The sequence below is a fragment of the Mus caroli genome, unplaced genomic scaffold (assembly GCF_978045245.1).
Source record: "Mus caroli unplaced genomic scaffold, Mus_caroli_1 scaffold_4, whole genome shotgun sequence".
NCBI lineage: Eukaryota > Metazoa > Chordata > Mammalia > Rodentia > Muridae > Mus > Mus caroli.
The window spans coordinates 107,980,376-107,993,163 of NW_028227259.1; the positions used below are offsets into that span (position 1 = coordinate 107,980,376).

The window sequence follows — 12,788 nt, forward strand, 5'->3', positions numbered from 1 at the left end:
AGATTTCAAAAGGACTAAGAAACAATTTCTGGGTGGTGGTGGTGGTGGGGGGGATGTATTGCCTAGGGCCTTCTCAGCAAGAACACCTCAGCTATTGCAGATTTGTAGTGAGTGAACTTGGAGCCTGCCTGGTGGGTGCAGTTGACAAATGCCTGTAAGTACACAGAACCAAAAGGCACCTGGGAACTGGTTGCTTAGCCCTCTGCTGTGGTGAAAGAGACCACACAGTAGATGAGTCTCCCAGTCTAGACCAGGACTCATCAGACAGCAACAGCCACAGGTGTCTCTTCCAGCGACAGTCAGTTACAGTTACTGGAAGTTTGCCTCAAGACTGTCCCAGTATCACATGTGTTTGCCAATACAAGTTCAGTATGAATTTCTTATTACTTTTAATGTATTTCGGGACCAGGTTTCTCTGTGTAGCTGTCCTGGAATTCAGAGATCTCCTTATCTCTGCCTCCTAAATGCTGGGATTAAGGGCGTGCACCCCCACACCTGGTCTTCTGATTAATTACCCAGAGTTCTTCATTTAATACAATTTTTCCTGTGCGAGGCTCTCTGTTTGAGTCTTACCTGCCTGGGCTTTCGTGGTTACTTCTGGAGTCATTATCATTAGTGTAGGCTGAAAAGCCTTAGGAGAGTGTAGACTCCTGACTGGTGCTGATCTGGCCTTAGGGATGTTGGTACTTTACATAGGATTACTTTGCTTAAAGATACTCGAGCGTGCAATTAATGTGGAAAGTGAACGAGGGATCAAACAGCCTGTTGGTTGCAGGGCTACCACTCACAGCCCTGGCTTTACTACTCAAAGGTCTCCTCTTTCTGAGACAGGCAGGGGCTGTTCACAGTGGGACTGAGCTCTGGATTTGGGGATGAAGAGGTGTGGAGACAGGTTCTCGTTGTAGCCCTGACTAGCCTATGCCTGCAGCCTTCCCTTTTGTCTTCCACACTCTTGGCATCAGCAAGGTCTAGTTGTTGTTGTTGTTTTTTTCTCTGCCTTTTTTTTAATTTTATTTTTGGTCTTGTGTGCTTTTAAGATACGGTCTGTAGGTGTAGTCCTGGCTGCCCTGGAACTCTGTGTCAGAGCACACAGGTCTCAAACTCACAGAAGTCAAGGCTAGAGTGTTTAAAAACAATGGTGGTGGGGGGGGGGGCGGGGAGGGGGTGTTCTTAGTAGATCCCCAGAAGTAGATCTGTGAAGTACCCCCTTCCCGTGTGTATAATTTCTTTATTTCCATTATTCACTGTAGATCACAGCGGAGGGTCTGTAGGGAGCAGGTTAGGTTACTCACAGCGGTGCAGGCCTGGCTGGGGCTGAAAGCAGCTCTCTTCCAGAACTAGTCTCTGGTTTGCCTATCAATGAGTACATTTTAACTAGTTTGACACTACAGCCAATGATGTAGGATACATCATTGTAAATTGGATTGTGTGGTACTCCTGGTATATAGAACTGACTTCTAGAATTGATTGTTCATCCTTTATATGTGAAATAAGTAAAAAACCAACTTTCCAAGTTTATATGCTAAGGTATCCTGAATGGGGAATGAAGTAAGTGGTGTTTTGGGTGTTTGGTGACATTTTGGCTTTTGTCTGTAGACGAGGATTGTCTTGAACGCATGCCGTCTTCCTGTTTCTGCCTCAGTTGTTGGATCCCTGGTGTCAACCCCTGGCCCAGTGTGATTTGCATTTTCCACCCACTTTTCCTCTCCACTTTTTCCTCTCCTGCACACACACACACACACACACACACACAGAGATGCCCACTAAGGCCAGAAAAGGTGTTAGATTTGGAGCTAGACTTGCAGGTGTGAGCTGTGAGCTGCCGGACAATATGTCCTGGGCCCGGAACTCAGGCCCTATGCAAGAGCAGCATGCACCCTCGCTGCTGATCCCAGTGCACCTTCTGTAATTACACCCCTGCCTGTACTTCTTCCCGGCCCAATTCTAGCTTCCTCCCACACTCGTGTGTGTGTGTGTGTGTGTGTGTGTGTGTGTGTGTGTGTGTGTGCGTGCGCGCACAACCAAACTTGGATACTGATGACCTTTTTTTCTTCTGTGCCCTTTGAAAAAAGCTTGTACAATGAAGATAGAAACCTGCTTCGAATCAAAGAGAAGGAAAGACGCAACCAGGAAGCTCACCAGGAGAAGGAGGCGTTTCCCGAGAAGGCTCCGCTGTTTCCAGAGCCTTACAAGGTACTTACAGTGCGGGTGAGAGAAGATGGTCTGGCCTGTTAAAATATTAAACCTGGTGATAAAATCATTCCATTCAACTGAGTTCAGTCAGGGGTCATGAGTGAGAAAATAACTTATCCCAGAGGTTGTTTTTGAAAACAAAATCTGAAAACTCTTTGAACACTGTTAGTCAGAATTACCAAAGCATGTGGCTTTCTTTTGTAATGTTAGCCTTCTGTAAAGCATGTCCATGGCCGGCAGGGGAAGTGGGTTAGCATTGCTTTCCATACTGAGTGGAGGGGTTTTTTCCTCACTGACGCTACATAATAACTTATTAATTATTTAAATTATGTAAATATAATCATATCAATTTATTATTGCTCTGCTTAGATTTGTTCCCGAGTCTGCTGTCTCTGTTTTTTTAGACTGCAAAAGGCGATGAGCTGTCAAGTCGGATACAGACCATGCTAGGTGACTATGAAGAGATGAAGGAGTTCCTGAGCAGCAAGTCCCACCCCCACCGCCTGGATGGCTCTGAAGACAGGCCGGGGAAGCCCAGATATCCCTTAGGTCATGACAGGGGGAACGGGGCTGCATCCAGCTCCCTCCGCACACATGTCTACCACCAGCCTATCCACACTTCTGCTCCTGGATCCCGTTCTGTTGGTAACATTAGCCACAGTCCAAAGATGGCACAGCCAAGGATGGAGCCAAGTCTCCACGCCAAAATCTATGATGGCCCACGTCTGACTCAAGACCACCTCAGTCAGGGACATTGTTCCAGAAAGTGTGACCGAAGAGCTGAAGGAGACGCTTCCTCTGCTCCCGAGAGGAAGCTCTCACCCTTGATCACCTCTTTGCCATCCCCTGTGCCCCCTCTATCACCTGTACATTCCAGGCTGCAGGGAACCAGCAAGGCTCACAGCAGTGGCGTTAGCAGTAAAAGCTGCTGTGTGGCCAAGTCTTCCAAGGACTTAGTGGCGAAGGCCCAAGATAAAGAGACTCCTCATGACAGTTTGGTGGCAGTTACCAGCCTTGGAGCAGCCCCTCCTCAGCCACCTTGCCAGACATTTCCACCCCCTCCTCTTCCCTCAAAAAGTGCTGCAATGCAGCAGAAGCCCACGGCATATGTCCGTCCCATGGACGGTCAGGATCAGGCTCCCAGTGAGTCCCCCGAGCTGAAGCCGCCACTGGAGGACTATGGTCAGCAAAGCTTTGAGAAACCAGACCTGAAAGTGCCTGCCAAAGCCAAGCTCACCAGACTAAGGATGCCCTCGCAGTCGGTAGAGGTAAGTGGGATTTCGTGAGGGTTTTTTTCTCTTTTTCCTTTTAAATGTACTCGGGTATATTGTGTGTATGCCTGCCCACCCTGTGCATGCATGGCCAGAAGAGGGTGTTTATCCTCTAAAACTAGACTTAAACATTGTTGTAACTGTGTAGATGCTAAGAATTGAGTCCAACTTCTCTGGAAAATCAGCCAGCTCTCCAGGCCCTAATCTTTGTTTTTTCAAGACAGGGTTTCTCTGTGTAGCCTTGGCTGTCCTGGACCTCACTCTGTAGACCAGGCTAACCTTGAACTCACAGAGATCCACCTGCCTCTGCTTCCCGAGTGCTGGGATTAAAGGCGTGTACCACTACCGGCCAGCTTCCCTAATCTTGACATTTAGAGAAATCACTACCAATTTCAAATTTCAGTGATAGTATGTGAACCCCAATTCTTCCCACACACAAGGCTATCAATAATTGTCACAGGAGTAGAAGAGTTTTTCTCTTGATCTAAAGATGTATACATATAAACAGACTGAGCAGGAATTTGCACACACACGTACCAACAGTGATTAAAAAGATTGGCGGTACACACGTATGTACACATGTGCATTCATGAGCACACATACAACACTTTGGAGAGGTTACTAGTTCATTGGAAGTGATGTTTGTTGGGGGCTGGGTCCTCTTACCTTATTGTTAAGTGTAGACAGTAATTATCCTGAATCCTCCCACCTCGGACTTCCAGTTAGCCAGGCCTGAATTTAGACTATGAATTCAATTTAATTTAGAAGTGAATCTAATGCTTACCTATCTCTGTAGAGGGAGTTTCTGTTTGCATAGGCATTCTAATTTGCTCAAAGGTCACCAAGCTACAGTTTTATGTAATGTCTGGAAAATAACATTTTATCTTATTGGTGTCTGTATTTGTAGATGGGATATGTGCATTACTGTATGCACGTGTGTGTGCATATGCATGTGGGGAGTAGGAGTGCAATGAGAGATTGTGTGTAGGGGTGCAGGTCCTGTGTGCGTGTGAGAAAGCCTGAGGTTGACACCCCATGCCTTCCTTAATCCTGTCCACCCCATGTATCAAGGGGCAGCGGATCACCATCCCCAGAGCTACGTGGAGAGACAAAACAAAACAAAAACTTTTAAGTTCAATACCTGATAGAATACAGGTAAGCACGTCAGGTAAAAGGTGCTTTAGAGCCGGGCGTGGTGGCGCACGCCTTTAATCCCAGCACTTGGGAGGCAGAGGCAGGCGGATTTCTGAGTTCGAGGCCAGCCTGGTCTACAAAGTGAGTTCCAGGACAGCCAAGGCTACACAGAGAAACCCTGTCTCGAAAAACCAAAAAAAAAAAAAAAAAAAAAAGACTGAGTTCAAATCTGAAATCTAACTAGTCCCACTGACTACACATCTAAACACATCAGGTCATGAAAACTTACTGGATCTTCATAGATAGGTAAAGTGACCACACAGCAGAGTTAAAATCGTTCAAGGTCTCACAGAGGTTCGAGAGATTATTCAACACAAGCCTGTTTTATTAGTGAGTATTGTACTCTTGTAAATCCCTCAGGGATCGGGTAATGAATTTCAGCAGTCCATTCTGTTCCTGCCTGCTCATTTCCCGGCTGCTCTACCACAGTCTCCTGGAGCCAGTGCTACTCTCCACAACTCAGCGTCTCACCGTGTCTTGCTTTTAATTTTCTCCTGAAATCTGTAATCTGTAAATTACTTTCACTGGTACCCAAAGTGCTTTAATATTGTACTCTTGAAAGAAAGAGCAGAGGCCTGGGTATGATGGTTCACACCTTTGATCTCAGCAGGGAGAGGCAGAGAGGCTTGCAGGATCTGTGAGCCAGGACTACCTAGTAAGACAAGGCTTTCTCATCTAGAAGCAACATAACAAAGGTGCTGTAGTCAGTGATGGGAACTCTGGTTGAGGCTACATATGAGTCTGGATTCCTACACAGAGGACCCCAGGACACTTGTCCAGAAGGATCCTTTAGTGTCTGTAGGCTTCTCAGAGCAACAGGATGGAGGTGTCAAGACTTCCGGTGTGGGATAGCACACACAAAGCGTCAGGATCCCCCACCACTGAGCTCACATGCCAGAGGATGAGTACAAAAGAATTCACTGTATACAGGCTCTTGGATTCATCCATTTTTCTCTCTTTGGGTTTTCAGTGCACGCTGATGGAGAAGCTGAAATATAGAATATACAGCTATGAATCCTTCTGTCACTAAAGTAATTGCTCCTGATAGGAAAGGGCTTTTAAGTGAGAAGAATGTCCAGTTAACTAATAGAAAAGTTATTCTCTCCCAAAGCTCACAAGTTCACAGGCAGGAAAGGAATGTTGGGGATGACTGAAGGCACTGAAAGTGTAGCAGGATGCTGGGAAGCAACAGACAGCACTTCTAAAGGGCTGCCACAGGGGTTGGCCTTGGCTGGATAGAATACTTTAAATACAGAGTGTTCACAACCTCCGAACACACCAGTATATACCAGTACATACCAGAACAGGCAAGAACACACAAGTATGCACCAGTAAGCACTAGTATATATTGGAACACACTAGCACACTCTCTAGCACACACCAGTACTCTCCTGCACACTCTAGTACACACGTAAACACACTAGTACACACTAGAATACACTAGTACACACTAACACACCAGAGCACACTAGGACACACTGTAAACATGAATTGAAGAATCATACTTTCTCACAAATAAATGCAATTGGTACATGTTAGTCAAACATTTTTTTTAAGTATTTAAGGTTTGACTGACTTGTGAATACTGATATGCTGCAGGTTCTTTTGAATTACCACAGAATATCCTGTGCGTGTGGATAATTAGGGGAACCACGGGCTTGAGGCACAGCCGGCGGCACAGCCATCCCAGAGTGCCTTTTCTTGTTCTCACATTTAGTCCCAAGCTTCAAATCCTTGACCACTGCGAGTTCTTAGAATTCTGTTAATTATAAATTCGAATTCAGAAGTAAAAAGGTAATTTATCTGAAGGAGAGAGCTAGAGATATGACCTCTAATTACTTAAATACCAAGGCCCCCTAGATTAAAACATTAAACTCAAAATCCTTCAGCCAAGGGATTAAGGAGCTTAGACTGAGCTTGACAAATTACCATGGGGTTAAAGGGGGAAGTGCAGGCTGAAAGTAGGCCATGCTCACTCAGATAGCAGATGAAGTTCAGGAGAAAAAAGCCTGGTTTGTTTGTAGCCCGAACCCTGTGGGGGAGGGGAGGATTGTACTTGGTTTGTCTAATGATTTTGACAGCTAAAAATATCAAAATCAGTGTAAAAATAGCTGGTTATGGAGTCTGGGCATACAGCAGACTTAAATGGGAATTTTTTGTGTGTGTGTGTGGGGGGGGGGGGGTCACAAACTTATGTATCTCTTGGCAACCAGGAGATAGAAATGCAAGTTTAAAAACCAAGTTTGCAATGAGGTGCCAGAAGAATTCTGCTTAAAATATCTTCTAAGTATTGATCGTCCTGCCCAAAGAGTCTAAACCAAAACCATTAATTCAGCCATCGTATCTGGCTTTCTCTGTTCCTGTCAACTAAATGTTACACACAACAGAAACAGCACACGGAAGAGTTAAAATGTTTGGGAGAGCAGCCAGGCAGGGGAGACTCCCATGCTGGGTGAGCCACTGCTCTAGGGACCAGGGTGTGAGGGTGTGTGTGTGTGTGTGTGTGTGTGTGTGTGTGTGTGTGAAGTGTGAGCACAGCCAGAAGGAACAGGAATTTCTTATTCTGGTACCAAATGTACTCTGGCAGTTTTGAGAAGGAACCGAGAGTGAAAAACAACAATTCCAGCTAACACCACCCAGTAGACACTCCAGTCTCAGGGTTAAGCTCTCCTCTTGGGCTACTGCAGGCAGCTCTGTTCTTTGCACTACCTCATTTCCAGTAATTTTTGAGTTTTAAAAAAAAAATTTTTTTTTCTTTTAAAATTTCCTAATGTTATGTCAGAGCTTAAAATGTGTTTCAGAACCTTGCCCAGCTCCAAAACCTTCAAGTCGAAGACTGGTTTTGCACCAAAGCTGGGCCTTAGTTGGGAATGGAAGGTCTCATTTTCTACCTGAGCTTAGAAATCTCTAGCTTGTAAATACTGGCCTTTAAAACAAAGCCCCAGAAAACACACCATCCAACAAAGCAGCTCTCGGCCCAGGGCTGTCTTAACAGCTTCTGCTCAAAATGTCTGTGGGTCATTTGTCACTATTTTTAAGCTTCTATATTTAGATGTGCAGGTCCATCCGGGACTTTGCCAGCCTATCCCAAGAGCGAGGGCACTCATTTCTGGTTCTTCACCTAACATAGTTTGCAAGTCTTTACCCAACACCCATAATCTAAAGAGAGGTACTCCCTGATTCTGATTTCTGACTCCTGATTCTAAATTCTGACTCATGTGGGTCACCCTGAGCCCTCCATCTGCCTGGGCCCCCCCTCACTGGCACAACCACACAATGACAGTGCCAGGCAGTTGGCACAGCAGCTGCCACTGGCATCAGGGCTCTGGCAAGGATCAGAGGAAACTGTCACATTACAGTGACACTGACCAAAGAAGACAAGTTTACATATAGTCAGCTGTTAACAGCAGAGCTTCTGTGCCCTGATTCTACAGTCAAATGCACGCCCCTTGGGAGATGTGCCTGGGCTGCCTGGCTCAATGTCCTGTGTCTCAGATACTCGGTCAGTGGCAGAGACTCGAAGGTGTGGGAGAAATCTCTGATCTCCTATCCACTTTCCTCCCCCCTCTCCCAAAGAACTCACAAGTTGAAGGGAAAGACCCAACTCCCTAAAGTTACCTTCTAGCCACGCCCCTTGGCTAAATAAATGTATAAATATAAGAAAAAGAAGAAGGTGGAATTTGGATTAGTAATTTGTAATGCTGGGGCAGAAAGGCTGAAGTAGATTTTAGGAAGCTCAGCCCGATGAGATCAAAGATACCATGAATCCTAGTTAGGGTTTTCCCAAGAGATATGACCCTTCCAATTTTTTACTTTTTATTTTAAAAATTTTAGTGCTTGGGGTTGAACCTAGGGGCCTAGTTGAACACACTAGGCCACAGGATCTGCTCCCAGTTTGATGTTTCTTTTTTTGTTTGTTTTTGTTGTTTTGAGATAGGATTTTTTTCTGTGCAGACTCAGCTGACCTGGAGCTCCTCTGTTGGCCAGCCTAGCCTAGAACTCAGATCTTCCTGCCTCTGCCTCCTGAGTCCTGGCACTCAGTTTGAATGTTTTATTTTAATGTGTATGCTTGCATGCGTGCTTGGTGCCCTTGAAGGCCAGAAGAGGGTGTCAGATCTCCTGCAACTGGAGTTAGAGACAATTTGTAAACTTCCTCTGGAAGAGCAGCTGGTGCCCTTAGCTACTGATCCAGTTCTCCAGTCCCTCCCTCCCATTTGACTTTTAAGTGATTGAAAATAATTAAAAAGCCCATAGAAAGAGACCATTTGCTTTGGCATTGCCCTAGGAGCTAGTTCTCAGTGAATGTATGTTACGCAAGTATAGTTCCTGTAACCCCTGCATAGGGCATGGGGATCTCCAGTTAAGAGTCCAGGACTGCCGAAGTTTCAGGGTCCCTGAGGTGCCCCCCCTCCCTCCTATCCCTTGGCATGGCAAACTCTCCTGAAGAGAGTTTGGCAGCTTCACCAAGATATTTACTTGGTGAGTAAATATCTCACCTTACAAGCAATCACAAATATTTACTTTGCTCATTTTTCCTGCCGCCCCTTCCCCCACCTCCCGTTACAGCCACCTGTGACATGAATCAGCCGGATCCCATTATATATGTTGCAGACCGAGTCCCTTAGGAGTTTAAGAAGTCCAGTCCAGCCCTGTGTCGCCAAGTACACTGTCATGTCACAAAGATTGTCTGTGGAGTGGTGACCCCGGGCCAGCCTGTTGGCACCTGTGGTAATGCAATTAGGGCCGTTGATGATGAGATGATTAAAACTCAATTCACGCTCTGAGTGAGTGCTATCTGTATGCACAGGGCTAAGCTTCTCCCTTTCAGAGCTGCAAGCCATGCAGGTGAGATCTCTGTTCTCACCTAGTTACCTCCACCTGCGTAGTCAATTTGCTTTTCTCCTGTGGTCTCACAGAAGGTGCAGATGTTCCTCTCTCACACCCCACCCCCACCCAAGCCCATTCTCCATCTGGCTGCTTGAAAGCTCCACCCTTGTGCTAGCACCCTGCTCAGACTACCGGACTGCACTTAGGTCTTTCAGCGTCTGAACGTAGTGAGCCATTTTACTCCTGTCCGGCATCACTACTTTCTTGCTCCCTCCATAGCTGATGCTGTGTCTTGGGAAGTAGACAGACACTGTGCCTGGGTTTCCTCTCAGCCTCTTGGGCCTCTGTCATTTGGATTGTGCCACCAGATGACCCAGGAAAGCATGCCAAGTCATGTCATGCTTGAAGTCTCTGAACATGGGACAGACCCTGTAACCGCCTTGGCGGCTGGCTGGCTTTTACCTGCCTCTGTAGACAGGCTCCATCTCTGTTGGAAGTGTGTTTTCCTCTTTCTTCCCGGGGCTCTAACTTCACCTGATGATGTTTATCGAGGAGGACGACATTTTCCAGCCTTAAACATTTAAAGCTTCCTGATGCTTCCTCTCAGTCTCTCTCCTGGGGCTTTTGTGGAAGGTTGTGTGGTTATCTCAGATCTATTTCAGAGTCTCTCTTTCCTTGTACCCATCCCAGACATTGGCAATGGTCTCTTTTTTCTTGGGTGCCAGGATCACCTTCTCTCTGGGACCAGCTTGTTTGGCAGCTTGGTCCTCTGAATATCACCTGCTGACCCGCCATGGCAAGCCTTGCATCTCTTTCCTCCTCACTCTTCTATCTGAACTTGAGATCTGTTGCTTTTGTTTTTGTTTTTCGAGACAGGATTTCTCTGTGTAGCGTTGGGTGTCCTGGAACTCACTCAATAGACCAGGCTGGCCTCCAACTCAGAAATTCGCCTCTGCCTCCCAAGTGCTGGGATTAAAGACATGAGCCACCACTGCCCAGCTACACCTGAGATCTTTATGGCTGACCTTGAACCCGTTTTCTGCTGCCTGCTTTTGTGTGAGCTTAGTTTTCACCCCTTCCCTGAGGTTTCCTTTGTTTGGGCTCAGTCTGGCCTGAAACACATGGGCTCAGGTCTCTCTAGGGGCCCAGGAAATCCTGCCTCTGGTGCCCACCTCTGGCCCCATCTATACTGTTTGCCTTCTTTGTAGTGATAGAGGTGGTTTGTTTTGAGAAAGCCACACCCTGGCTGACCTTTGACCTCTCAGAGCCTCTCCTGACCTCAGTGGTAGTGTTCCTGTGGTGGTGCTGCCCATACCCTCGCCCCCCACAGCCCCACAGAGTAACTCCTCTCCCGACCTTATGCTATGTCTCTCTCCCCTTCCTCCACAAGGCTAGCATTTAGAGGTCAGAAGTCAGTGTGTTTAGTTTGTGGGCACCTGGTGAAAACTGCAGTTTCTGCCACATTGTGCTCACCATCAAGATTTCCTAACCTAACCTGCTTTTGATCTGGAGTCAGAATGACAATCCCCCTAACGTGTTCCACCTGCTGAAAGGGATGTGAAATGATATTCTCTATTTAGGACATTTGTCTGGGGACATGTCACTAAACTCATTTTAGAAATGAGTTTGAAAAATGGATTTATTAATGTTAAAGTGTTGTATATTTAGGTTCTGCTTGTGTTTCTTTTTTCTCTCTCGTATGTATAAGAGTGTGTGCAGTGCTCATGAAGTCCAGAAGGAAGACGTTCAATCCTCTGGGATTAGTTTTCAGGTTGTTGTGAGCCACCTCCGTGTGGATGCTGAGAATTGAACCTGGGTCCTGGCATGAGTAGCCGGTGCTAGCAACTGCTGAACCATAGCTATAGCCCCATAATTCGTACATTTTTAAGATTCGTCTTTAAGTCTTTTAAAGGCTTTCTACATGTGAGGGTTTTTGTGTGTTTTTTGTGTGATGATAATGGTGATTGCATACATATATAGAGAAATAGGGTTTCTCTACCTAGCTGTGGCTGTCCTGGAACTCAGTATGTAGGACAGACTGGCTCAGACTCACAGAGATCACTTGCTTCTGTCTCCTAAGTGCTGGGATTAAAGGCCTGTGCCATCATGCCCAGCTTTTTTGGTTTTAATGGCATGTCATGAAATCGTTAATGTAGACAAGGATTCAGTCTTAAGTGTTTTGCATGGAATAGATCCCTTTTCCTGGGAATAAGCCAAGCACACCATGTGGAACATTTGCTCATCTCCTCCAGCCACAAAGGTATCATTAGTTGGTATCCTAGTAACGTGGGAATTGTTGACCCTGAACATGGTTTTCTGCGGCCTGGCCTTCATTTTCTAGTAAGACTACCTATCTTCGTTATGTCCATTCAAGTTGCAGTTGCTAAGGGGACACACTGGTGTGTTGATCTGAACCTTGTTGGGACAGGTATGGTGCATGTCACCTGCAGCTCCCAGACTCCTCCCACACAGGCCCTGCAGTGACTGATAGCACTGAGATTTGGTTTATGTTTCTGGTGATCTGTCAGGTGGTATGTGCCAACCTACGGAAGTCACAGAGACCATGGCGGAGACCAAAGTAAGAATTCGGTAAGGTTGCTTTAGGCTCTGTCCCCCTGACCAAGGGCTTTTCATACTTGAGACAAATACTTTGAGGAATGTGCTATATAAAAATTGTGTCTGTAGTGAGTTAATAAGAGATTCTTCATCCGGGCATGGTGGCACACGCCTTTAATCCCAGCACTTGGGAGGCAGAGGCAGGGGGATTTCTGGGTTCGAGGTCAGCCTGGTCTACAAGGTGAGTTCCAGGACAGCCAGAGCTATACAGAGAAACCCTGTCTCAAAAAAAAAAAAAGATTCCTCAATGTAAATATATCTTCTATTCTCTTTCCATATTGCCCCTCTGTAAGAGAAGGAGTGATTAGAGCCAACTGCTGGAGTTACTGCCCCATTAAGGATCACTCTCTGCAACAGTGTACTTAATTGCTAACATCTAAAAAGTAGTATTCTCTACATTGAAATCTTAATTTTCACTAAACATTGGAAACATTGAATTCCCAACAAAACAGTAATTGATTTTTTAAAAAATGATTTTATATATGTGAGTATACTGTAGCTGTCTTCAGACACACCAGAAAAGGGCATCCGATCCCGTTACAGATGGTTGTGAGCCACCATGTGATTGCTGGGAATTGAACTCAGGGCATCTGGAAGAGCAGTCGGTGCTCTTAACTGCTGAGCAATCTCTCCAGCCCAAGTAATTGACTCTTTATTTTCTGGAAAACACCAAACAGCAGATGGCTC

At 46.0% G+C, this 12,788-nt stretch overlaps 1 protein-coding gene across 3 annotated transcripts in view; it reads left to right on the plus strand.

Moving 5' to 3' along the window:
- The window catches only part of Aff1 (ALF transcription elongation factor 1), a 162,743-nt gene that overhangs the window by 90,423 nt on the left and 59,532 nt on the right, over positions 1–12,788 (plus strand). For all 3 annotated transcript variants that reach the window (XM_029478020.2, XM_021162208.3, XM_029478019.2), the window contains 2 exons: positions 2,073–2,193; positions 2,598–3,461. In XM_029478020.2, the coding sequence (XP_029333880.1) occupies positions 2,073–2,193; positions 2,598–3,461 (985 nt within the window). The remainder of the gene's footprint in view (positions 1–2,072; positions 2,194–2,597; positions 3,462–12,788) is intronic.